This window comes from Mesoplodon densirostris, chromosome 3 (genome assembly GCF_025265405.1).
Source record: "Mesoplodon densirostris isolate mMesDen1 chromosome 3, mMesDen1 primary haplotype, whole genome shotgun sequence".
In the NCBI taxonomy this organism is placed as follows: Eukaryota; Metazoa; Chordata; class Mammalia; order Artiodactyla; family Ziphiidae; genus Mesoplodon; species Mesoplodon densirostris.
This window is the reverse complement of record NC_082663.1, coordinates 66,094,271-66,121,566: the sequence shown is the minus strand read 5'-3', so window position 1 is coordinate 66,121,566 and position 27,296 is coordinate 66,094,271. Positions and strand designations below refer to the sequence as shown.

General features: G+C 43.2%; 1 protein-coding gene across 1 annotated transcript in view; it reads right to left on the bottom strand.

Moving 5' to 3' along the window:
- The window catches only part of RASGRF2 (Ras protein specific guanine nucleotide releasing factor 2), a 248,052-nt gene that overhangs the window by 29,713 nt on the left and 191,043 nt on the right, over window positions 1-27,296 (bottom strand). Inside the window, exons 18-19 of the mRNA XM_060091787.1 lie at window positions 22,752-22,858; window positions 422-534 (exon numbers count right to left, since the gene is read on the bottom strand). Of these exons, the coding sequence (XP_059947770.1) occupies window positions 422-534; window positions 22,752-22,858 (220 nt within the window). The remainder of the gene's footprint in view (window positions 1-421; window positions 535-22,751; window positions 22,859-27,296) is intronic.

The window sequence follows — 27,296 nt, the reverse complement described above, 5'->3', positions numbered from 1 at the left end:
TGAAACAAGCTGAAGAAAATGCATAGCTGCTCTATGACAGCACATCCACAAGCCAGGTGCACAAGACTCCCACAGAAACACTACAACCCCGCTCATAAACATGAGCTTGTAATAGACACTTAGAATCCACATGAGGAAAAAACACCTCTGCAACACCTGCTGGACCTGCAGGAGAGGATCTTCAGGGTCCTGGTTCTACAGCAAACCACCATCTGCCCACACAAACAGGAGCCATCGTAGTGCACACAAGTTATGTCACCCAGTCTGAAGTCTTCCCGAGGCAGCTTTCCCAGCGAGGACGGAATCCCTACTGCCCCTCAGGAGTCTAATATACACCCTTCTGGTTTGACAGGATCTTATTTTCTATAAACACAGCACAAATCAACCAGTGTGATTAATAGGCACCTACAATTTCCTTTACCTCAGGATATTCGCTGTGGCTTTCCGTTCTTGGGGAAGAAGATCTGGGTCTCGCAAAACTTCTTCTAGCAAGTTTAGGACGTTCATCTTTAGTTCGTTGTTGAGTTCAAAATCCTATAAAATGAAATGGACCTTTTTAAATTTTAGTTTTGAAGGGTTTAGCTCCATGACACCATTCCTCGTGACAAATTTATGGAAATTAAAATGTATGGGCCCTAAACCCTTCCCCCTCCAGAGATTCTGACTTAATTGGTTTGGGATGGGGCCCTGCCACTAGGCACCCTGGGGGATAGGAATTCCTCAAATAGACATGTGTGCCCCTTAGCCTGGAACACTGCCTCCCCCCAGGTTTATTTCTATTCATCTCTCAGCTGTAGGAGGTGATATACTTTCTCCCAGGAGCCTTCTTAAGTTGACCCAGTGGGATAAAGGGCTTTTCCTTGGTGTTCCCATGGTACAACCTATCACAACTTACTGTACTATAAGGGCTGATTTAATTGTCTGGTTTCCCATTGGTCCATGAGTAAGAACAGTAACTGGGGCATAGCAATAGCTAAAAAAAAGATTTTTTCAAGAATAAAATCTGTCATTTGGGCAGTGACTTGAATGAAGAACTGCAGTACAGGTATGCTAAAGAATAAACGATACACACCAATGGGGCCATGTCAAACAAACACAGGAGTGAGATTGAAAGGGAACCCACCCAGCAAAGTTGGTGCCATATGAACACCAAAATGATTAATGAGAGTAATAAGCAATAGCCACCTGAATCAAAACCACCTGCAAGTCCCTACTGATGCCCACAAACAAATACATAAATAGAGAAATACATAAGGAGGGTGGAAGAGAAAGCTATTCTTTACAGTGGACTTCCAATAAATGCAAAGGAATATAAGAGTTAGAAAATCACCATTTTTGACCAAAGCAGTAATAACTGATCAGGTAAGGATCATGAATAGATGCTGAAATTTATGGTGGAACAGAATTAATAGTGTCAGAGTACTCCTCCCACAATGCTACCATTAGAGATTATTTATTAATTACAAAGAAAGAATCTGACAAATGCCACCTGAACCAAGTGATCAGAGTTGCCATCACCAGTAATGGAGCAAACCAACATCATGGACCCACTAACGTAATGTTCCATGAAGAATCATCACGTAGTATTTTTGCCCTAAATGCATAATCTTGCACTTGCATTGTGAGGGAGCACTGGCCTGCACACTCCAAAAATGTTAACGTCATCAAAGACAAAGAGAAACTGAGAAACTGGTCCAGTTTCAAGGACACCAAAGGGACCAGAGCTAAATGCAACAGGTGAGCCTGGATTAGATCCGGGATCAAGGGAGAACTGCTACACAGGGCATTACTGGGACAACTAGCAAAAACTGAGTCAGAACTATGTACTAGTTGAGAGCACCCTATCCATGTTAAATGGTCCTGAATTTGATCATTTTGCTGGGGCTGTTTCAGAGCAGGTCCTTGTTCTTTGTTTGGGTGAGGGGAGGAGAGAGAGAATGTGAGAGAGAAAAGGAGAGGGAGGGAGAACATTCGTGGTAAACATGTGAACTATTAGTGATTCCAGATGTGTATCCGTGCACTTTGTTTAATTCTGACATTTTCTCTTGATTTGAAAATTTTCAAAGTAAAAAGTGAATAAAAAGGTAAAGTTATAGTTCTTTTATTACATGCATTCTCATAAAATACCAACAGCATACCGGTAGCATCCTGGGATTGTCAGGTATTCAGAGGTGAACTGAATGCTGCCATGACTTGCTTTCAAGATCTGACTCTGACAGACTATCTTTTTTTTTTTTTTTTAATTACTTGATGAATGAATGAATGACTATTCCCATGCAAACTCTAGGTGGTGCAGGGAAAAAAAATAGTATGATTAACTTTTTTTTTTTTTTGCTTTATAACAAATTTAATCAGTTATACATATACATATGTTCCCATATCCCCTCCCTTTTGCGTCTCCCTCCCACCCTCCCTATCCCACCCCTCCAGGCGGTCACAAAGCACCGAGCTGATCTCCCTGTGCTATGCGGCTGCTTCCCACTAGCTATCTACCTTACGTTTGGTAGTGTATATATGTCCATGCCGCTCTTTCACTTTGTCACAGCTTACCCTTCCCCCTCCCCATATCCTCAAGTCCATTCTCTAGTAGGTCTGTGTCTTTATTACTGTCTTACCCCTATGTTCTTCATGACATTTTTTTTTCTTAAATTCCATATATATGTGTCAGCATACAGTATTTGTGACAGACTATCTTTGTACATGCAGGCATGAGGGTTTATTTTCCCTCTTATATAAAGTTACCCATTATAAGTACATTTTAACTTTAGGAAAAGTAATTTTGAAGCACTGACATTCTGAATTCTTTTAAATGATGAGAGAGAATATTGCTAATTGCCATGGATCCAATAAAAAGAAAACAGCATACTTTTACTATATTTAGTAAATTAGGAGCATAAAGTCCATAATTTCACAAACTGTAGACAATGCAAAAGTCTGACTTAACTTGAATTGAGTATCTGTGAGCCTCAGGTTGGTGGAGAACAGTGTCATTCATTTTTCTCAATATTTCACTTTCACTGTTTGACAATCAGTACCATTTCTTCGAGAACAGGAGCAACTAGGGCCCCAGGCAACACCTTCAGTTGATATGTTTTCCTAAAATTTCACCTACTTATTGTCCAACAGCTTCTTGGCTATTGCTTTTCTTTTAAAATGTATGTGAGGAGGAGACAGTAATACCTTGCTGCTGCTCTTTTCCTTTGTCCCCACCCCCCAGTTTCAAAGGTAATGGGAATGATGTTTATAAACAGTTAATGATCTCACCTACTTCAATCTCCATGCACTACCAAAGGATTTCTCAGCCACCAGGAGTCTTTGCTTAATGAATATTTGATATTTATTATTGAGATGACTGAATCCTGTAGCTATGTTGAGTCTCTCAATGATGCAAATAATCTGATTATCATAAATGGATTAGTGTGAAGGACATCAAGCCAGTGTTTGGACCTTGTTGTGGGCTAATTAGTGGTTTAATCAACAAGCATCCCCAAGCATCTACTGTGCCCCAACCTGGGCTCAACAGGAGGAATGCTTCTGAGACCCCAGGAAGGCAAATTCTGTGAAAGGTCTTGTTAAAGAAAACAGAATGTAATTTGATTATTCTGAGCTCTGGGAAGACTAGCCTAAGAGAGACCTTTGCAAACTTGGTGAAATCTGCCCAGACACTATCTGAAGCACAACAAACGGTTACTTTACAGGTGAATGCTCGCTTTGCTGAGGATGCAGCTAATATGAAGTAGATTAGCTAATGATGGCTGAGTATGAAATGTAAGAATTCTCCCTCATAGTTTTCCTTTACACTTGCACAGGCTTTTATCACGTTCAAAGTGACCTTCTGTATATGATTTCAGCTCGTCCTCAGCCGACCCAGGGGCAGGTAAGGCGGGAACCAAGATCCAATTTCACACCCAGGCGGCTGAGGCTGACAGAATGTGATCACGTGGGGTGAGATGAGGCACACAGGGACGGGGCCGCGCGGGGACAAGAGCACAGATCTTCCACCTTACTTCCACCTGCGCTTCGCAAACTGTCACGTGCCCACGAATCACCGCAGATTCCGGTGCAGCAGGTCTGGAATGGGGACTGAGACTCTAATTTTCTAACGAGCTCCTGGGTTTTCCTGGTCACACTTTGAGTAACAAAACTTTGCCACTAAAAAAAAATTCATGCAAAAAACAACTCCTCAAAAACTGATAACAATCTGAATCCTGTGATGTACAACCTAGAACGTAAATTTATCTTTCTTCACCAGTGCATGTAAAATCCAGAACTGGCCATTCAAAAATCCCTGTTAAAAACATAGTACCTACTACTCAATGAAAAGAAATCTGAATCAGCTCAAAGGCACTTGCCCTGTTTAAACCCAGAGGTCGATTATTCACAATAAGTCTGTCTGACCGCCATTTTGTAATTATCTAGAATCTCATTTTTGGCTACATTTCCCCAGGTCCTGAAATGGGAAACCAGAATACTGGGTGGTGGAGGAACACCGGCTCCTTGGCAATGTCAGCAATCAAGGCGCCCACAAGGTGGCGCTCCCGGGTCGCCTGGCTCGTCGGGAGTCGGCAGCGCCTTTCCCGGACCCGCGGGCGGTGTAGTGCGAGCCGGGCCCGAGCCAGGGAGCTTCGGGGTAAGATGAGTAAACACCGCGGCACCCAAGAGGGCCTGCAGTTATCCCAGAAACAGCTTACTTAGGTTAGTTTTCGTTTTCCAATTCATCAAGCAGGGCTGAGGAGGCTGAAGACTGGAAAAAAGAAACCACCCTGTTTTCAAAGAGGCAGAGCCCAGAAAATGTGAGACTTTTACATTTCAGTCTCTAAACAGGAGACTATAGCTCGTGTTCTTTCAACAATTACCGAGCACCTCAATACCTAGGGCTCTGGGAGAGACACAGAACAGCCAACAGAAGTCTGGGCAAATGGAGGAGATACTAACCAATGAAACACAGGGAGAGGGGCTCTAAGAGTCGGGGCATCTCGGGCTTCCCTGGTGGCGTAGTGGTTAAGAATCCTGCCAATGCAGGGGACAGGGGTTCGAGCCCTGGTCCGGGAAGATCCCACATGCCGTGGAGCAACTAAGCCTGCGAGCCACAACTACTGAGTCCACGTGCCACAACTGCTGAAGCCCACGCGCCTAGAGCCCGTGCTCTGCAACAAGAGAAGCCGCCGCAATGAGAAGCCCGCGCACCGCAACGAAGAGTAGTAGCCCCCGCTCACCGCAACTATAGAAAGCCTGCGCACAGCAACGAAGACCCAACACAGCCAAAAATCAATAAATAAATTTATCAAAACAAGAAAAAAAAAGAGGGGAGCATCTAAAAGCAGGTGAGACCCTGGTGCCTGATTGAGTCTTAGGAGAGGCGCAGGTCTGGGAACCCCCTGTAAAGAGGTGACAGCTTAAGCAGAGTGTCCAAGAGCGGAATGTGGCACACAGCAAATGCTTAGGAACAAAAAGTTACCAACCGATGATGCGAGAATCCTCCTGGAGAGGTAAGCTATTGGGACATAAGGATATTTTACCAAGATTTTATAGACTCTACTCAAACACATTCAGAAATGATTAGGAGAGTCAATATTTTCTCTAGATTAGTGAACAACTCCTGAGGTAATTATCATAACTGAGACTTAGTGAGTTTGCCGCACACTAGATGATATTCTAACCACCCTATTATCTAATTCAACCCTCAACAGCAACACAGTTACAATCATTATTATTCTCATTTCACATATGAGGGAGCCAAAGTCAGAGAATCTAAGTATCTTGTCCAAAGTCACACAGGTAGCAAGTGGCAGACCCAGGACACAAACCTGGGCAGTGTCAGCTCAAGCCTGAGTGTTTTGGGGTTTTTTTTTGTTTTTTTTGCGGTACGCGGGCCTCTCACTGCTATGGCCTCTCCCACTGCGGAGCGCAGGCTCCGGACACGCAGGCTCAGCGGCCACGGCTCACGGGCCCAGCCACTCCACGGCATGTGGGATCTTCCCGGACCGGGGCACGAACCCGTGTCCCCTGCATCGGCAGGCTGACTCTCAACCACTGCGCCACCAGGGAAGCCCTCAAGCCTGAGTTTTAAACTGCTACATAAGGACTCTCCAGAAACAGTGGTTATCAGTGAAGGAGCACTGGTGGCTTGGGCTGAAAGACACATCCAAACAGTAGCTGGTTACCGTGCTGAGCCTGGAACTATCTCCCACCTATACTAACAACCATTTGAGACACAGATCTTGAGACTGTTTGTATGAATAAGACTAGACTACAGAACAGAAAAATCATCTGTGAGGCAATAAATCAGATTCTCTGGCACTTTAAAACAAAACCCTGTTGATAGTTTAGGCACCTTGGAAATTACCTTCATTCTTTCAGGAGAGCAGGGTAATAATTATAATATACTACATATGGCCAAGGGAACTCTAGGACATTGGGAAAGGCTGATTCAATAAACACAGTTTGAGGGTAAAGAGAATTATGTGAGTAATTTTCTCACTGTAATCAGTACAGTGTATTCCTAACAGTGGCCAGAGTTTTTAAAAGGAAAGTGGAAATACTGCAGAGTGGAGTAAAACCCCATAAATTTTAATACCTAGACCGAAGGACTCATAAAGAAGGGGCTTAGGATGTGTTAGGCTCAAAAATAAGAGCCTAAGTTTGGACTTAATGATTTTCAAGAAAAGGAAAAGCAGCCTACTGTTTCCTGCCTTCTTGACTACAGAAGATGAAAATTTTAATTGAAATTGTGGTGTAGATTTAGGTTAGATCTGGACCATTTTGTCAAATGGGAAACTGAGGCAAAGATGCTGACCAATCTTCCCAAATCTATGCAAATCTACGATCTCCCCTGGATGTTAATGAACTAAAAATAACAAGCCTCTAAACCAGTGTGGTTTTCTGCTCTTCTGGGGAGGGGAACCTTCCTTTAGAACTTTAATGTTGACACCTGATCCCAGGGGGGATTGTGCTGGCTGAAAGCTGGTATGGGGGACCCTGCCCATCACCTGCCTGGCCTTGTCTACCTGCCACCACCCTGGTTTGCCCACCTTCTCACCACCTCTGGGCAACCTTGACTCTGAATTGGGGTTTCTCACTGGAAAAGTGAACAGTAGAGTTTTCCAGCATTTCTCATCACCAAACTACAAAAATATTTTAACCACTATGAAATTTGGTTTTGTCTGCACTATAAAAAGAACAGTCTGGGACTTCCCTGGTCGTCCAGAGGTTAAGACTTTGCCTTCCAATGCAGGGGGTGCGGGTTCAATCCCTGGTTGGGAAGCTAGGATCCCACATGCCTTGCAGCCAAAAATCCAAAACATAAAACAGAAGCAATATTGTAACAAAATCAATAAAGACTTTAAAAAAATATGGTCCACATCAAAAAAATCGTTTAAAAAAAAAAAAAAAAAGAACAGCCTAACTGAAAATTTTAAGGAAAGGCATTAAGTTTGGAAGGAAGCCCTACAAAGCAATACCATAGTAATTCTAAACTTTCCAATACCTGTTCAACACTTACTAGTTATTAATTACTCATAAGATTTAGAATCTTCAAAGAGGGACAGGATATATAGGAAATGTGTGCCTGACTATCATGTAGGAGCTTATTATGCACCAGGAAAAGGTAGTAAAATCCAGATATAATTAAACCCCAAATTTGGTAAGCACGGATGCTCCTGGTGGGCCCTCAAATATTTGTTGGATGAATGGATAAAAGTTCCTGGGAAGGGTTCCTAACTTTGAGACAAGTGGTAATAAGCTACCTAATTCTTCTTAAACTGGCAGTTTGGGAAATTAGTTTAGCAGATGTGAAGTGGGAGGCTACGAGGAGAAGGCACAATGCAAAGTGTGGAAGCTATGTCAGAACAAAAATAACTGAGAAGAGGCAAATGGCAATGAATGACACCAACTCAGCGAGAAGGAAAAAGCCATGCAGAAAATCATTTGTTTGATCATTTTCTAACAAATGACTCTGCATGTGAATGACTTGTTAAAATTCAGCCACTAGACCTGAAGAGCTGTGTGTATAAGAATTTTAAATATTGCCCTACAACCTTGCAGATAGCCCCCAAGCTTACATCTTTAAGGTTCAAAGGAGAATCAGCCTGTTTAAAAAGCATTTATCAGAAAAAAAGAGAATTTTTCCATATGCTGTGTTTTCCATTGGTTTCTAGATAGGTGGTTAATTAATATGGATTGTAGCTTTCAAGACAATGGCAAGGATTGGAGGGAGAAAGAAAAGTTTGGAAGGGCCTGGGGTTTTTTTGTTTGTTTGTTTGGGTTTTTTTTTAACATCTTTATTGGAGTATAATTGCCTTACAATGGTGTGTTACGTTTCTGCTTCATAAAGTGAATCAGCTATACATATACATATGTCCCCATATCTCCTCCCTCTTGCATCTCCCTGCCTCCCACCCTCCCTATCCCACCCCTCTAGGTGGTCAAAAAGCACCGAGCTGATCTCCCTGTGCTATGTGGCTGCTTCCCACTAGCTATCGATTTTACATTTGGTAGTGTATATATGTCAATGAAGGGCCTGATTTTAATCCTGATTTTGTAAACTTCTTAGTTAATTAATGCCACATGCCAAGAAAATTTAACTCGAATAAAAGCCTTAGGAAGGGGCCTCCCTGGTGGCGCAGTGGTTGAGAGTCCGCCTGCCAATGCAGGGGATACGGGTTCGTGCCCCGGTCTGGGAGGATCCCATATGCCGCGGAGCGGCTGGGCCCGTGAGCCATGGCCGCTGGGCCTGCGCATCCGGAGCCTGTGCTCCGCAATGGGAGAGGCCACAACAGTGAGAGGCCCGCATACCGCAAAAAGAAAAAAAAAAAAAAAAAAAAGCCTTAGGAAAATGCTAGAATGTGTTCTCTAAGCTATGCTTTGTTCTCCCTTCCTGGATTCATGAGAGGGGAAAAAACTGATAAACAGCTGGTCGGTTTCCCCCACAGAGAAGAGACTCAGAGTCATAGGAATGTGGTAGAATTAGAACCTTTGACATCCATCCAGAGAGAAACTTTATACCAGGAGATGAAATATAGGTTGGTGACAGACTGGGAGCAGAGTGGAGAGGAGAGAAACACAAAGAAAATGGCAGCAGGTGAGACAACACCTTGGACCTGAATGAACAATTTGAGGTACCAACGTTAAGCAGGCTCCTTGGAGTCCTAAGGTGACTTAAAGTGATGGAGGGTTGCTAGTCCTGAGGACTCGACTGCACGCCATCGTCTCCAGAAACGCTTCCAAGGTCCAAGAGTGATTATGAGCATGCAGAATGCAAACTGGGAAAAATGAGGACCCCCCCCCCACTCCATGGCACTTTCATCAGAAAACTCTTACAGCAGAGATAAGAAGCTATCAAAGTACATAAAATCCCATGTGTGCTTCTCCGCATTTTCTCTGTCAATAAACTATCCACAAAAGGTTAAAGAATCCCACTAGTTCTAAAGGGAAAACTAAATTTCTGTCTCAGCAACTAATGGAAACTGAAAATAAGTTCCATTTAAGACGCTGGCTTCTTAAACTCTTAATTCTATTTCACACTGACTTGAATAAATCCTGTTGTAAATGTCTTGCCAAGCATTTTTTAAAAGACAAGCATGGAAAGCTTAAGGAGAGTTTAAAGAATGACAATAGGGATGCATAAAAGATAAGAAAAAGCTCTGGTAAGCAGTTCAAGGAACTAGGATCTTCTTACTTAGTTGTTTGCTTGGACCGGAGAAAAAGAGTTTGGATCTGTCTTCAAGATTTAAAAAAAAAAATAAAGAGAACCCATATTTATCAGATAATAGCTTCTTATATATTATATCTCTATTTTCTAGAGCAATTTGACAAATCATTCTTTTCTGCAGAAGAACCCCATACAGATCATTAGGCCAATTTTACAAATTTACAGTCAGCACGTACTGGAATCCAGACTAGAATTCAGGTTTCCAGATTTCTCTCCTCACATGAGTTCTTTTTGACCCAGAAATTAAAGTGAAATGGGATGCTATTCTGAGGGGAGGAGAGAACAATGTCAAAAACAACAACAAAACCCAGCAGGATCAAATACTACACAGGTGAAAATAAGTACCAGCTATGTGTCCAGGAAATCAGTAGGAGCCAAAGGGACTTTAAGTTGCCGTCCTAATTAAACTAAAGAGAGCATTGCCTATTTCATTTTGGCTGCCTTCGAGGGAAGTCTGAGCTTGTGGACAAACGCTGGTTTGTACCTGGTGGGTGTTTGAGATTTCATAGCTTAGACATTCAGAGGTCAACGGTGGTGGTGTGATCAGCTAGAAGCAAATGGGGACCAATTAATAAGGACGAGACTAATATAAAAAGTATGTAGCCGGGCTTCCCTGGTGGCGCAGTGGTTGAGAGTCTGCCTGCTGATGCAGGGGACACGGGTTCGTGCCTCGGTCCGGGAAGATCCCACATGCCGCGGAGCGGCTAGGCCCATGAGCCATGGCCGCTGAGCCTGCGCTCCACAACGGGAGAGGTCACAACAGTGAGAGGCCCGCGTACCGCAAAAATAAAGAAACAAAGAAACAAAACAGTATGTGGCCCACGGATTATATTCCCATTTGTTGATTTTTATAAAAGCATTTGCAAGGTTGAAGCAGTAGATGCCTAATTTATCCTTAAAAATAAATTTTTCATAGCTGCCAGCATCTCACATTGTGACTGAATTCTCTCTTCTTGTTCCCAGCATCCCCCCACAAGAACCCACTGGCAAGTGAAGGCCCAGAAGCCTCCTTGTACTTAGGGGCCCCTGAGCGGTGCGGCTGCATCCCGATCCACCCGGGATAGTGGGGGACTGTCTGGGGTCCCGAGGCCTGGAGAATAGCGGGGGTTTTCTGACCTGTGACCGTGGACAGCACCAGCCCCAACTCCTGCCCTGGCCAGTGACTGGCGGAGACTGGTACACAGGAGCCTGCTAATCACTGTCTGAATGCAGGAGGCACTGCAGTGGTTTCTGGAAGGGAGAAAGAAAGGGCTCTGCCCCCCATCAACCTTTAGCAAATACAAGTCCTTTGTCTAAGTGACACAGAGTCTAGGATGAAAGTAACTTTTCTAGGAGAAGAGAGGAAGCAGTGTCAGTGCTAACATATGACACGCTCACTGTTTTGAGTCAGAAGTGGCTTTTTACTTTACAGTTTGAGTGGTCTGCATCCCAAGCGTTGGCCGGCGAGATGGGGAGGCTGTGAGATTGTTGGTTAAGAGCCTGAGCTGGGCAGCCAGCAGCCCGGGTGCGAAACCTGGTTCTGCCACTTGCCACCTGCATCATCTTGGGCAAACTGTTTCATCTCCAGCCTTCAATTTCCCCATCTACAAAGCTGGGATTATACCTTCCCTCTCTCAAAAGGCTGGAGTGAGGAGTAAAGGACTTAGTATTTGAAGACTGCTTTAACCACACAGTATTGTTAAAGAATGTTTTGAAAACACTGGAAGTCTGTCATTCAGAATGCATCCTCAGAGAGGAAACTGCCTTCTAGGTGGGGGGGTTAGGTTTTCAATTTCCTGTAAAAGATGGTATGTCCCATATTGTAACTAAGACAATCTCAAACCTCAGGCTGGTTCAGAGATCATTTGCCTGGAATCCCATCACCCCTCCTCCCAGCTCGTGCCAGGGACACATCTCCCCTGGGAGTGGACATTGGGAAATCTCATCCAGCTGTGGTGAGGATTCGGGAACGGGGCGTTTGTAAAGTCCTGGGCATCTTCAGGAGTGTGAGGTCAGGAAGGACCCACGTGTAGCAGAGAGTACTGTGGACAGGGAAGCACTCTTCCTCCTGAGAAAGCTCCAAGATCAGGCGACCCTACTCTGAAGGCTGCCTTGTGAGTGGAAAGAAGATCTGTGGCCCAGGAGCAGACACTGGGCAGTCCGTGTGGACAGGGCACGTCCTCCACGGCAGACTGGTAGGAGTGGGTATAGACAAGGAGGGGGCTGAGCCCGAGGAGAGGACAGGGCTGGAAGCAGGTAGAGAGCTGTCCGTCGAGGCGATGGGAGCTGCCTGTTCAGTAGCTGGTTCTTTTTATGCATTTCATTCTCCCGCCCACAACAAAAGTCTGTACTGTGCTTGTCCTGGTCCAACCTCCATTTCAGAGTTGCAGCAAAGGATAAATCTGAACTTAGTGCTTTAATCTGATGCTGGATTTTGTGTTTTACTAAGCAACGTCAACAAATTAAAAAATTTAAAAGGGCCCCCTGTCATCTGTCAAAATAAGAAACAGGAGATGAAAATGATAAACTCCCATTTTAGGACACTCTGATCCCTGAGGTCTTTGAACATACTAAGCACTGGCCATCACAGCAGCACCCACTTTTCTGCCTCAATAAGTCAACAGGGCATGTTCTCACTGTACCGCTGGCCTGGGGCTGCAGGCCCAAACCAAACCTAAAGATGCTCATTGTACTTCCTTACTGGGAAAAAGCCATCATCTTCTCTGTCAGATTTATAACCCCAACACCAATGTTACATAAAGGTTTTGCTTTTGTCTACAGAAGCCCAGTATGGGTGTGTCCCTCTTCAGCAGGCTCATTGGGACCATAGCAGGGACCACCCATCAGGTTCCTGCTTCCGAGGAACGGGGCACTGCAGGGGAGTGTGGAAGGAATTCTGAGCCAGACATCAGAGCTGGGTCTGGCTCACTGCTGAACTTCTGAGCGGCCTGGAACTGTGCTTGTTATTCTGTAGCCACTAGTCACTCGGGGCCAGAGGCTACTATTCTGGAAGCTATGCACGTAGAACATTTCCACCACTATAGAAAGTTCACTGGGCAGTGCTGATCAAATCTCCCTGAGACCTAACGGCTTCACTGGTCAGATAGGGGTAATGGCAATTTTGTCTGAAAGCCTGGGTTCAGCCCAGATGCACCCTCACAGGGCTCTACCAAGAGCAGCCAGCCGCAGTGTTCTGAGCAACCATCTAGAACAGTTATTCTAACAGGAGTTACCTTCCGTAACCCCTCACAATCATAAGAAGTAAGTAGTACCATCCCCACTTTATAGAAGAAGAAATGGAGGCCTGGGGGAGCTAAACAGTTTGCTCAGCCACAGAGCTGACACATGATAGGGCAGGGTTTCAATCCAGGCAACTTTGACTCTGAAGCCTGTGCTCTTACCCACATCATCCTGCTTTTCCAACAAGATTCTGAAGGCCCCTCTGCTCGGGATCCATGGAACATGGACAGATGGCCTGGATTCAGCTCCTACTAGGATTTTTGGAGGCGTAAGAACTTTCACCTCTGCTGCTCTGAGTGACTACAGAGTGGGTCTATAAGGGCTGCTAATTCCTGTTTTATACCCCAAACTACATTTATTTGTTAATTGTGTTCAGAGAGTGTTATAGAATATATTTTTTCAGGTTATATAATAATAGTTATTTTCCGTTTAAAAGATTATTTTGGGCTACTCAAATACAATAGGCTTCACATTAGAATTTTTGAAAGCTGTTGTTTTCCCTAAGCACTCTCCCACTCTGACAATCAGTTGCAGATGATAAAAATTTACTAGGTTTGTCCTTTCTTTGTCCTTTCCTTGATACACGTATGGTAGTTAATCTAGTTTGTAAAAGATACAAGTAAGAATGACTATAAAGTGACACTCTCACCTCATAACTGCCTGCTTTTAAGTTGAACTATTTTTATACCCTACCATGCAGCAAATATACAGTAGCATACAAATAGCATTATAGAATATATTTTTTAATAAAAAGACTAATAGGGTCTGTGTGAGTATGTGTATATGTGTGTATATATTTCTATGATAAAGTATATATAAAACCTTCTTATAAATGTATACATACTTACACCCTTATGAATATAAATTTTAAAAGTATCATACACAATGTTAGAAGCAAAAGAACAAACTGGGGGAGGTAACAGAAATAAAAGCAAAAAAAAAAAACAAATGGGACCGAATCAAATTTACAAGCTTTTGCACAGTTAAGGAAACCATAAACAAAACGAAAAGACAACCTACGAACTGGTAGAAAATATTTGCAAATGATGCGACTGACAAGGGCTTAATTTCCAAAATATACAAACAACTCATACAACTCAACAACAAAAAAACAACCCAATTGAAAAACTGGTAGAAGACCTAAATAGCCATTTCTCCAAAGAAGACATACAGATGGTCAATAGGCACATGAAAAGATGCTCAAAATTGCTAATTATTAGAGAAATGCAAATCAAAACTACAATGAGGTGCCACCTCATACCTGTCAAAATGGCTATCATTGAAAAGTCTACAAATAATAAATGCTGGAGAGGGAGAAAAGGGAACCTTCCTACACTGTTAGTGGGAATGTAAGTTGGTACAGCCACTGTGGAAAACAGTATGGAGGTTCCTCAAAAAACTAAAAATAGAGTTGCCGAACGATCCAGTAATCCCATTCCTGGGCCTATACCTGGACAAAATTATAATTCTAAAAGATACACGCACCCCTAAGCACTATTCATAATAGCCAAGACATGGAAGCAACCTAAATGTCCATCGACATTTATGAATGAAGAAGATGTGATATATATATATATATATGTATACACACACACACACACACACACACACACACTGGAATATTACTCAGCCATAAAAAAGAATGAAATAATGCCATTTGCAGCAACATGGATGGATCTAGAGATTATCATATTATTATTATTATTACTAAGTGAAGTAAGTCAGAAAGAGAAAGACAAATACCATATGATATCATTTATACGTGGAATCTAAAATGTGACACAAATGAACCTGTCTACAAAACAGAAACAGATTCACAGACATAGAGAACAAATTTGTGGTTGCCAAGAGGGAGGGGAGGTGGGAGAGGGATGGATTGAGAATTTGGGGTTAGCAGGTGCAAACTATTATATATAGAATGGGTAAACAACAAGGTCCTACTGTATAGCACAGGGAACTATATTTAATACCCTGTGATAAACCATAATGGAAAAGAATATAAAAAAGAATGTATATATTGGGTTGGCCAAAAGTTACAGAAAAACCGAAATTAACTTTATGGCCAACTCAATATACGTATAACTGAATACTTTGCTGTACAGCAGAAATTAACACAACATTGTAAATCAACTATAAAATTTTTTTTAAAAAGAACAAACTGGGGTAAATGGATGTAATTGGCAGATAAAGGGCTTAATCCTGATATATAACAAGTATATAATATCAATAAGAACAATACTAAAAGTAACAGAAAACTGAGCAATGCCCAGGAAGAGGGACATTTGACTGGGAGGGGCTTCTCCAGTGCCAGAAATCTTCCATTTCTTGCTCAGGGTGGGAGTTGTACATGTGTGTTCATAGGTAAAAAGTCATTGAGTTATACCCATGTTCAGTGCCCTTTATTTGAAGGCTGTAATATCTCAATAAAATGCAAAAAAGCATATAAATTAGGAGTCCTTCATCAGCAGCTAAATATGCTCTTGGTCCATCATACAATGAAGGTAAGAGGACTGAAGTGAGTTAGAAACATAAGAGTTGAGTTATTTTGATAAAGTCTGTGAAATTACTCTTGCCAAGGCGACCTACTCTTCTTGTACCATGAACAATAATGAAATAATCAGGCGGTGGTACTATTTTTCATAGATCTCATTAAGTTGCTCTGTAGGCCATCCTTCCCCACCCTTTAGGGCGGGCACTAAAGTCATCCAGAAGCTTTACTTACAAGAACAATCTCTTCAATCAGAATGTCCAATCCAATATATTAATCCAAGTTCCATTTCAGTCCAGAATAAGCCATTTCGCTCCTGCCTCTGCCTGGTCTGCCTCAAGCCTAGCAGCCCACATGGGAGGCCCCTTCTTCTCTCTCCACAACCTCCTCTCTGCTTTCTTGCTATCACTTTGACCATCCAGGGAAGGAAGGTAGCCTGATGTTCTGGAGCAGGTGGAGCCTGGCGCTGGTTCCTACTGGATGTGGTGGATGGGACAGTGGCTAGCTCCTCCTTTTGTGGCACTTGGTGGGATTTTGGAGACCTCTCTGCTGGAGACTTAAGGCCTGCTACCCCGACTCAGTCAATGTCTGGATTTTGCTCATGCTCACGTCTACCCCAGTGTCTGGCACACTCTGGGGCTCAGTTCTTATTAGTAAATGAATGAAGGAGGTGAGAAAACTGAAAAGGGAGTAGCAATATTCCTTCCAAAAACTCCTTTGGGAAGAAGATTTTTAGGTAAGTAGGCCATTTTAGTCTGACCTTACACCTTTTTTTTTTTTTTTTTTTTGCAGTACGCGGGCCTCTCACTGCTGTGGCCTCTCCCGTTGAGGAGCACAGGCTCCAGACGCGCAGGCTCAGCGGCCATGGCTCACAGGCCCAGCCGCTCCACGGCATGTGGGATCTTCCCGGACTGGGGCACGAACCCGTGTCCCCTGCATCGGCAGGCGGACTCCCAACCACTGCGCCATCAGGGGAGCCCTGACCTTACACTTTTAAAACATGTAGGCTAATTCCCTTTAGCCTACAATTAAGAAAATAAATGACTGTTTCATTCTCAGCCACTTGTCATTCAGATGGTACCCCCTGTCTGATGAAGCAAATCATAACCTGCGGACACAGCTGCAGGCTCCTTTATCAGTGCCATTCCATGGTCTGTAAAATCCCACAAACAAGTGGAGAGAGTATTTTTTCAGAATTAGTTGATCAATAAGACAACTCAGGAAAATCAAAATTGCTGTAGATTATACATACGAGACCTTCCACAGAGACTCAGTGTAGATCTGAGCTGTTTATAGCCAGCCTCCAAGTCCCTCCCTGGCTGTGCACAGAGGACACAAGCAGAAACGCTAATTCAAAAATATACACACACCCCAATGTTCATAGCAGCATTATTTGCAATTGGGAAGATATGGAAGCAACTTAATGTCCATCAACAGATGAATGGATAAAGAAGATGTGAAATACACACACACACACACATATACAATGGAATATTAGCCATAAAAAAGAATGAAATTTTGCCATTTGTAGCAACATGGATGGACTTGGAGAGTATTAGACTAAGTGAAATAAGTCAGACAGAGAAAGACAAATACTGTATGATATCACTTATATGTGGAAACTAAAAAATACAATAACTAATGAATACAACACAAAAGAAGCAGACTCACAGATATAGAGAAAACCCCAGTAGTTACCAGTGGGGAGAGGGAAGGAGGGGGGGCAATATAGGGGTAAGGGGCTAAGAGGTACAAACTACTGTGTATAAAATATGCTATAAGGATATATTGTACAACATGGGGCAATATAGCCAATATTTTATAATAGCTATAGAGTATAACCTTTAAAAATTGTGACACTATATTGTACACCTATAACTTATAAAATACTGTACATTAACTATACTTCAATTAAAAAAATTTTTTTAAAGGTCTACAGTCCTGAAATATGCAGACACCTTGAAATTGTGTGAATGACATGTAAGGCTGTCCGGCAGGACACCCTTAAGAAGGGTGTGGACACCTAGTGAAAACACTTCCTTTACTCAGAGTCTCTCTACACACAGCCCTGATTTCTGGTCCACTAGTGGTTGTAGTCTCTGTCTTGGCTGACTTTGGAAACTTTAAAGGCTAGAAAATGACTTCCTGGAGAGAATGAACAACAGCAACATTAAAATAGAAACTCAACAACTATTACTGCGCCTCTACCATGTACTCAGCATTGCAGAGCCAGTGAAAGGAGATACAAAGATCCTTGTCTGGACGGAGCCTTCAGGCTGGTTGGAGGGAGAGGAAGTGTGTATCTCTCCTGGCCTCAGCTGGCAGGGGTATAGTCATAGGCACCTATGTTGTACTTTATGTCCTTCATGCTTCTTAATCCAACGTCACCTTTAATTCTCACCACATCCTTAGGTGAGGTAAAAGAGGGATGGTTGTTCTCTTTTTTACAGGGGGAAATTAGCACCCAGAGAGACTGAGTGACCAGCTCAGGGCCCCAGAGAAGATATAATGGTGGAGCTGGAAGAAAAACACAGGTCCTCCCCAACTCCGGGCTGCTGTTCCTCCTGCTGATGCATAGACAAGGCATATGGGAGAAACTCAGCTCGGCCTTGTGGCTTCACTTTCAACATGAAAGGAAAAAAATGAGTGAAAAAGCACAACAAAATGAGGAGCAATCAGGGCAGAGTATGTTCACAGGTCAAAATTTTTAGAATCAGGAAAAAAATGACACATTTTAGCCTTACCAAATACTAAAGAAAAGGCTGGAAGATTCCAGGAGAAGAAATGGCATTCTAGCACTACCTCTGGGGTGATGGGGAGAGTTGAAGGTGACATCCTAGGGAAATTTTATATCTCTGGAGAACCAACACCCATACTTCTGCAACTCTTTATTTCTCCTGAAATAAGTTCAGGGTAGTATCTGCCAATATGAGTTACCTTTGATGAGAAATGAGAAATAAGGGCATGATATCCAATACTTTGTAGGAGACTCGATTTTCTAGATCATTTGGAGACAAATTTACAACTTGTTTCGCTGTGGCTTTTCTGTTTTCTACAAATTGCAATGGTGTCCCTATTTAGTCTACCATGTGAGAAAAAATGCAATTGTTAGCATGCTGCACTGTTTTGTGAAATGAGTACAACTCCCTACTCATTTTTTTAAAAGCTACTACTTCAGGTAGCCACAATAATGCTACATTCTTCCTTAAATGGACTCAACTGATACTGAATGAATCAGATAACAAAATCCCTCTTGTCCCAGCCCTTCATCTGTGATGTGAAAACCAAAGACAACAAAGATGAGGGTTAACTGGCAGAGTCAGATTATAGCCCAAGTTTTCAGACCAGCAGTCTCATCTCACAGCTGGACGTTGCCTTTGGAAGAGTAGAGACCTTTAGATAAACCTGAATAAAGGCATCAAGCTGTGCTGTTAATCCTTCTTTAAGCACCGTGGTGGTCACCCTGCTTAGGGTCCCTCAAGTCAGGGGCCACGCTCCCATCTCCTCTAACTCACCTGGCTGGGGCTGTGCCACAGTGGTGAGAGGAGACGCTGGGCACACAATGGGGCCTCTAGGACCGTGAGCTGAACCAGCTCTGTCTACTGGAACTGTTTACTAATCCATTACCAAGAGCCTGCCTTGACCTGCTCTTGGTAACAACCCACTAAATTGATTCCGCTCTCCATTAAGAGATTATGACTGGTCTGGTCTCTATAATGGTCACATAGGAAACGTAATGAATTTGGAGAAAGAGTACATTTTAATTTTAATTACATTTAAAATAAAATGTAGTTAAAATTGAATTTAATTACATTTTACTTGTAATGCCAGTTGGATAAATAAAGGTTTTGTTTAAAATCCATGACCATATGAAACTCTATAATGGTGCTATGCTCTTACTGCTCTTCAAAATTCAGAAGAGAGAATTAAAAGGAAAGCACTGACTTTCCCAAAATAGTCAAATAGCAACTTCTCTTGTAAGTGTTGTTTACCAACTTGCGAGTAAAACCTAAAGTCTAAACTTTGGATCCAGGCCATGAGGTGTAATTAAAAGCACTCTGGCTTTGGAATGGACAGACCTGGGCTCAAGTCAAGCCTAAAGCAAACAGTAAAGGGAGGAAAGGAGACCTGGACACTGACACCAGCAAAGAAAGTCCTAAAGCACTTGCCGAAAAGCAGAAATGTTACAGAAACACCCTGCACCTCACGCACTTACACAGAGGATGATGGAGAACTCGGCTGAATGAGGAAGGTGACAGGCTGTGTACATGATGAAGTTATACCAGGACAATCGAACACTAATCACAGATCCCCACAATCCACCCACTCACGCAGGGAAGGTAAGAAAAGACAAATGAGTGAGTGGTAAGAACTGCCTTTGGCACATCGGGGTCTAAATTTTATACTGTAATCCTGACAAAAGACTGGATGCCTGAGCAATTTGTACCATCCACACATGTAGCGATGTACCCCCTGATGTGGAGAGGGTCTGGGAAGCTGGGCTTCCCAGTGTGGTCCCCTAATGGGAATTGATTACAAAGTGCTTTCCCATGTGTGAACACATCTGAAGTAACAGGCTGCAAAGTATCTGAACTGTCCAAACAAAAGATAACACCTAGGGGCTTTTTGGATTAGAACTAAAGGCCACCAGGACAATCTGAATAAAGAGACTCTTGCTTTCACATCAATCCATTTTCTATTCCAATGGCTTGGTGCTATTCAACTTGATAACGCCTGTATGCACACATGTATACATGCATGTACAAGGTAGCTATCAAATCAGACGATAACATTTTGCTCTAAATCTCTTAATTATAAGTGACGGATTCAGCACACCAATCTCTTCCCATCTATGAATTCTCTTTACCAATAGTAAAATAACCCCAGCCTACTGTAATTTGATTTGTGGTACTCTTCCAGCTACTATAAGAGTTATACGTGAATTGTGAGGGATCCCTGTTTGAGATTAGAAAAAGAGGGCACGGGGCTTCCCTGGTGGTGCAGTGGTTAAGAGTCTATCTTCCAATGCAGGGGACACAGGTTCAAGCCCTCATCCAGGGGGATCCCACATGCCACGGAGCAGCTAAGCCCATGGGCCACAACTACTGAGCCTGTGAGCCACAACTACTGAGCCCAAATACCGCAACTGCTGAGGCCCGTGCACCTGGAGCCCGTGCTCTGCAGCGGGAGAGGCCACCGTGATGAGAGGCCCATGCACCATGGTGAGGGGTGGCCCCCGCTCACAGCAACTGGAGGGAGCCCATGCACAGAAACGAAGACCCAATGCAGCCAAGAATAAAAACAAGTAAATACATAAATTTATAAAAAAAGAAAAAGAGGGCACTGGGGACTGATAAAAGGAAAGTGAGGCTGATGGGGAAGCAGGGTTAGAGCTCCTGAGGGAAGATGTGGAGGAGAGGAGGGAGCTGGGGCCAGGAAAACCTGGGCTGTTACTTTGAGTCTTGACATGAACTTGCAGGGGCCAAGCTGTGACCAGGAAAGAGAGCAAATTAGCACCTGTTCAATTCTGTCTATCAAAGCTACTCTGCATCTCTAAGCCACTGTCGGATCCAGGAATCAGAAGCCAAAACTCTGAGTCAAAAACTAGAGATGGGGCTTCCCTGGTGGCGCAGTGGTTGAGAGTCCACCTGACGATGCAGGGGACGCGGGTTCGTGCCCCAGTCCGGGAAGATCCCACATGCCGCAGAGCGGCTGGGCCCGTGAGCCATGGCTGCTGAGCCTGCGCGTCTGGAGCATGTGCTCCGCAACGGGAGAGGCCACAACAGTGAGAGGCCCGCATACTGCAAAAAAAAAAAAAAAACTAGAGATGATGGGATGGACAGTCAGGTGCAGGAGAAACATCACTCTCATGTTTTAGCTGCAATGAGGCAAAAGGGATTCAAAGCAGCTCACTGAGACTGTGGAAAAGAGAGACTAGACATTTCCAATGAGCTAAGGATGGTTCTCAGAATTTGGGTCATACAGGATCCATTTTTATTTACTAAAGATGTGTAAGATGAAATGTTTACCTACTTTATTTAATGTGCTGTCTTTGTTGTCTTTGTTTTTATTTTAATTAGTATTTAAGAGTTGTCACAGGCTAGCTGGTAGTGAGGTCCAAATCCCACTTGTTCCAATTAGTGAATTGTCTTGCCACAGGGGTTTCAGAAGCCTGGCCCTCGTGTGACTGTCTCTGATGAACGGTCATTACCAAGGGCCAGGCAGTAGATCTCTGAGAATATAATGAAGTGGGAATTCCTTGCATTTTTTCTTTTTCTCTACTCATTAGCTAACTCACATTTTATGTTTCCCGTGTTCTGATCTGAGCCATGAAGGGCCCCCTTCTCTCTCTCAAACTCTCCTTGCTGGGTGCTAGCCAGCCAGTGTCCAGGAGGGCCTACCCTTTATTTGGCAGTGGGGGCATCGTTTGGCACAATTCCTGCCTTGAATCAATGAGGCAAAGGGGGCCCTTGCTTTATTTTGTGAGATGGTGAAATCCATATAAATTCTATAAACTTGCACTGAAAACACACAAATAGATAACAAGCAGGTGTCCTGTCAGCATGATGCAATTTAAAAACAGAGTACATGAGACTCTTGAACAACACAGATTTGAAATGCATGGGTCCACTTGTATGTGGATGTTTTTCAATAGTAAGTTCTACAGTACTACACCATCTGCAGTTGGTTGAATCCTCAGATATGGAAGAACCACATGTATCACATGACCATGGGTACAGAGGGCCAACTGTAAGTTACTGCAAATTTTCCACTGTGCAGAGAGCTGGTGCTCCTAACCATCACATTGTTCAGGAGACAACTGTACTAGAAACCAAAACATCAAAGGGCATGAGGCAAAGTACCTTCTGAATCGGGCTGAGAAAACACTCCCTGACCAGACACCAGAGTGTCTGGTACCAGAATGTTGCTTACTTCCAGGGGCACCTGCTGTTTACTTCCAAGAGGTACCACCCGAGCTGAGCCAACTCCACTTACAGAGAGGGCCCTGTGAACAGTGCTCCCGGGTGGCAGGGGACAGTGGCCCTGCCACAGCTCTAGTGCCCACAATGGGTGCTGTTGCCTGAGAGATGAGGGAAGAGGGGAGCCCTGCTTGACCTCTTGTGTCGTGCCCTTCGTAGATCTGAAACAGCAGATGTTAGCGGTACACGTTTGTTTGCTTTGATCTGTAGGCCCACCCTCCGGTTTCTTCCCTACCTATGTTCCAATTTCAAGGTTTCAAACTCCAACTCCAAAGAATCAGAAGGCGTTGTAATGACTTAAAAAGTTGGTTTTAAAAAAAATCCTTGAAAGTAATTACCGAGGCCACTGAATTACCTGTGCGTGCTTTGAGACCCAGTGACGGAGGACGTTCAGTACGCGATTGGTGGCTGTTCTACGTATGATAAACTCTTTGTCACATGTTCTCTCGGTGTTGTTAAATCCTTAGGAGGAAAAGAAACACACACATATTGTAGTTAAAGCCACTCCCCAGGGACCTGGAAAAGGTCACTTATTTTGGGACATTGGTTAATGAAACTCACAAATGACACATCTTGGCAGAGGAGCAAGTGGCTTCAGAGTGCTATGGGTTCTGCTTACTTATCTATTATACCCTCAGCAGTGAGGCCACCACATAGTTACAGGTGCAATTAAATGAATAATGTGCACATATTTGTTAAAGGCCACTGATTAAAGCTAAAGCCGGTCTAGAAACACTTCCATTTGTGCCTGTCTTGTTATATAATATAAAGCCAAGAAGGAGTTTTAACAAAGTATTTGAATCAACATTAGTTTATGCTTTTGCTCCAAAAGGCATTATGTAACCACCAACATTTTCAATATCTGTAGATGGATGAGCCTTGGCTCAAAGATGATACAAATACTTTCTTGTGCAGCCACGTATTGAGAAGCAGTATGGCATAGTGGTTAAGAACATGAACTCCACAGCCAGACTGTCTGGGTTCAAATCCCTGTGCTCCTACTACGTAAGTTATGGCTCCTCTTTGATGACCACTTTCCTCATGTCCTGCATGGGATAAGTGTACCAACCTCAGAGGCTTGCTTGGAGATTGTTAGTGCGTGTTAAGCATTTAGAATGGCACTTGAGAAAATAGTGGGAGCTTATTAAGGTCACCAATAACCTCCATGTCTCTATATTCAAGGGATATCTATCATCTCTCCATAGGAAATCTCATCTAATGATCACCTATAAAAAATTACTCACATATTTATGTCCCAAGATTTCTTCTCCAAACTCTAGACCCATATATCCAACTGCCTCTTGATATTTTCCTCTTAGATGTTTCAAAAACCTCAAACTCAATATGTACAAAAGAAAAACCGATGGCCTTTCCACCAAACCTTGTCCTTTTCCAGTGTTCCCCATCTCAGTAAAGGAACACCATCAGCCATCCAGTTACGTAAGCCTGAAACTTTGGAATTGTTCTTAGGCCATCTCTCTTCTTCTCCCTGATAATTTAACCTGCAAAATAAATCTCAAATCTGTCCATGTCGTCATATCCACAAAGCCAAAACTGGCATCGAGCTCCAGCAATTATCATCTAGTCCACTGACAACAGCCTCCTAACCAGTTTCATTGTCACTCCTGCCTCCTCAAATCTGTTCTCTTCTCTGAAGTCAGAAAGATCTTCCAAAGGGCAAATTAGATGTGTCATTCCCCTGTTTAAAGCCCTTCAATGACTCAGGATAAATACAAAACTCCTTAACACAGCCTACAACGTCTTCCATGGTTTGGCTCTTAGCTCCCTCTCAGCCTTTTCTGAGACCATATTCTTCTCACTATTTCCTCTTCCATTTAACCACCCTTCTTTCAGCCCCTCATCCTCACCCCAGGGTCTTTGCATATACTGTCTTTCACTCAGTGAAAGCCACTCTTATTTCACTTCCCCAAATGAGCCCTTCCTGGCTTGAGCTGGGTAAATCCCCCATTGCACATCTCACAGCAACATGCACATTTACTTTCTGACACTTGCTACATTTGCAATTTTACGTTTATTTATGTGATTATTTGTGTCCTCCATGAAGATAAGGATCAGATATGTTTTTGCTGAGCATGAGCACATATGTGGCACGTAGCAGGTGCTGGACACAATATATATTTGCTGAATAAATGAACAAAAGTTTGGATAGTAGGAACTAACTATTTATTTGAATATGCTACAAATGTAAGGATGATTCAGTGAAAGACTGAACGAACAGTCATCAGAACCTATGAATGAGTTAGACGAAAAAGTCCATGAGCTTCTAAAGGGCAGGGGCCCCTTCTCCATACTCCTCTTTGACTGTAGACAGGCATATTCCACCCACTAGCAGACACTGGCAGAGGATGATGATGTGCTCTTGGCAGACTAGATATCCTGAAAAAATCTTTTTCTATTAGAAGCTTAGAAATTCTGGGTAAAATATAATAAATATCTTTTTAAATGCACAGCTGAGTTCTCAAGAAAATAAGGAATTTTCCAGGGTCAAACACACAGAGAGATCTGAAAACCAGAACTAAGCCTCTGAATTATTGCTGTCTGCCTTAAGAGGAGAGCAGTTTACCAGTCTTGGTAACAGGAGATGTGGATTGTAAACCCACGTGATTCAGGAGACGAAGGCCCAGGAAGTGTGAGTGACAGAGTTAGAACTGAGACTCCCACATAAAGTTGGAACTCTCAAAAGACCATCCCCTCTGCCCAAGAGAGGATTAGGAAAAGAAATTCTCCAACCTGCAAAAGGAGACAGTTAAGAAACTTGACTGTCTTAGCCTGGATCTCAGTGAGGGTGAAACAAAGGCTCCCTGAGAACTGATAACCACAGGCCCACCTCACGCAGGTTCGAAGCCCAGATTGAACCACAACTGGCTGGCCCCAGCCAGTGATAACTCCGGAGGCCCTGACAAAAGCACACACAAAACCTCTCCAGAGGGACAAACGCTCGCCCTCAGCCTATACTGGATGACCAACAAGAAAGGCCTCTGAAGAAAACCTCACAATCCCAGAGTACAAAACACACAAGCCACCCACCATGAACAAGGGTCTGTAGACACAGGGATCGGGAGCTCCCCACCTCACCACCCCCCACCACCACCACCAAGAATTTCACAAACTAGAGCTATGCAATAGTTCTAGTTCAAATATCCTAAAATTAGGATGTTTATAAAGTCTAAAGATTTAAAAGTAGGAACTGAAAACATGTGAAAAGAATTTAAAATATTTCAAGTCAAATTTTACAAGAACCACATAAAATGTCTTCAAATTAATGGAATTATTCTTTCAATTACTGCTGACAAATAGACAAGTTGAAATTTAAAACAGGGATAGATATTATAAATAAATACAGGTTAGACGCAGTTGAATAAAGAAAGAGTAAACTGTAAAGAGATCTGAAAAACACATCTGAGAAAATTACCCAAATGCAGTACAAAGAGCTAAAGAGGTAGAAAACAAACACATATATATGGAATGTAAAAAAAAAAAAAAAAAAGGTTCTGAAGAACCTAGGGGCAGGACAGGAATAAAGAACGCAGACGTAGAGAATGGACTTGAGGACACAAGGAGGGGGAAGGGTAAGCTGGGGCGAAGTGAGAGAGTGGCATGGACACATATACACTACCAAATGTAGAATAGATAGCTAGTGGGAAGCAGCCGCATAGCACAGGGAGATCAGCTCTGTGCTTTTCGACCACCTAGAGGGGTGGGATAGGGAGGGTGGGAGGGAGACACAACAGGGAGGAGATATGGGGATATATGTATACGTATAGCTGATTCATTTTGTTATACAGCAGAAACTAACAACACTGTAAAGCAGTTATACTCCAATATAGATGTTAAAAAAAAATAAAAAAATAAAGAGGTAGAAAACAGGAAAGATGGGAGACTGGCTGTCTGATCGGGAGCATGGACCCACGTGCTATATAACAGCAAGACCATCCGTATCAGCTGAGCACATGAGAGCACAGTTAAGGCAACTTCAGTTAATGAGTGAGCAGCAGCCCCGTTAATAAAACAGGATTTACTACAGGTATGCCCCTCAGATAGATAGTTTATGTATCTGGTTTAGGGAATTTCTAAATTGGTGATTTAAATAGAATTGACAGAGTATTTCTAAGATCAAAGACCTCCATCTGTTGATCAAGCAGTGAAAAAGATTCCCATTTTTCACAGATTTTAAAGCTCTGTGATCAGAGCAACAATTTTCTGCAACTCGCCAGATTTCCTCCTTATTGCAAACTACCATCTAAGCTGGGGGCTGCTTGGGCAATATTTATTTCTGAATTTATTTATTTAATTTTTTTTGTGGTACGCGGGCCTCTCTCTCACTGTTGTGGCCTCTCCTGTTGTGGAGCACAGGCTCCGGTCACGCAGGCTCAGCGGCCATGGCTCACAGGCCCAGCCGCTCCGCGGCACGTGGGGTCTTCCCGGACCGGGGCACGAACCCGTGTCCCCTGCATCGGCAGGCAGACTCTCAACCACTGCGCCACCAGGGAAGACCTTATTTCTGAATTTAAATGTGAACCCTATAGTGAATTGGTGGCAATATCCATGTAGAAGGCATTCTGTCCTAAAATCATGGATCCACCCCCAAGAAGTTCTTATGCCATTTTTTGGAAGAGCAAAGAAAAAAATCTTTGTGGAGCTTTAAACATCTTTCCTTTGTCAAGTGTCACAGCACAACCAAACTCCACAGATACCAGAAGAGTTTGTTTTACTAACATCACACATCTGGAATACTGTCACCCTGAGATTTCTGCCTTTCCAATTTATGCATGTCTTTCTTTTTCAGCTGTAGGCACTGGTCAAACAAGCTAATTTGGGCAACAAAAGCCATCTGGAAAAGTGCTAAGAACCAAATCACCATATGTGTGAATTTAAGAAT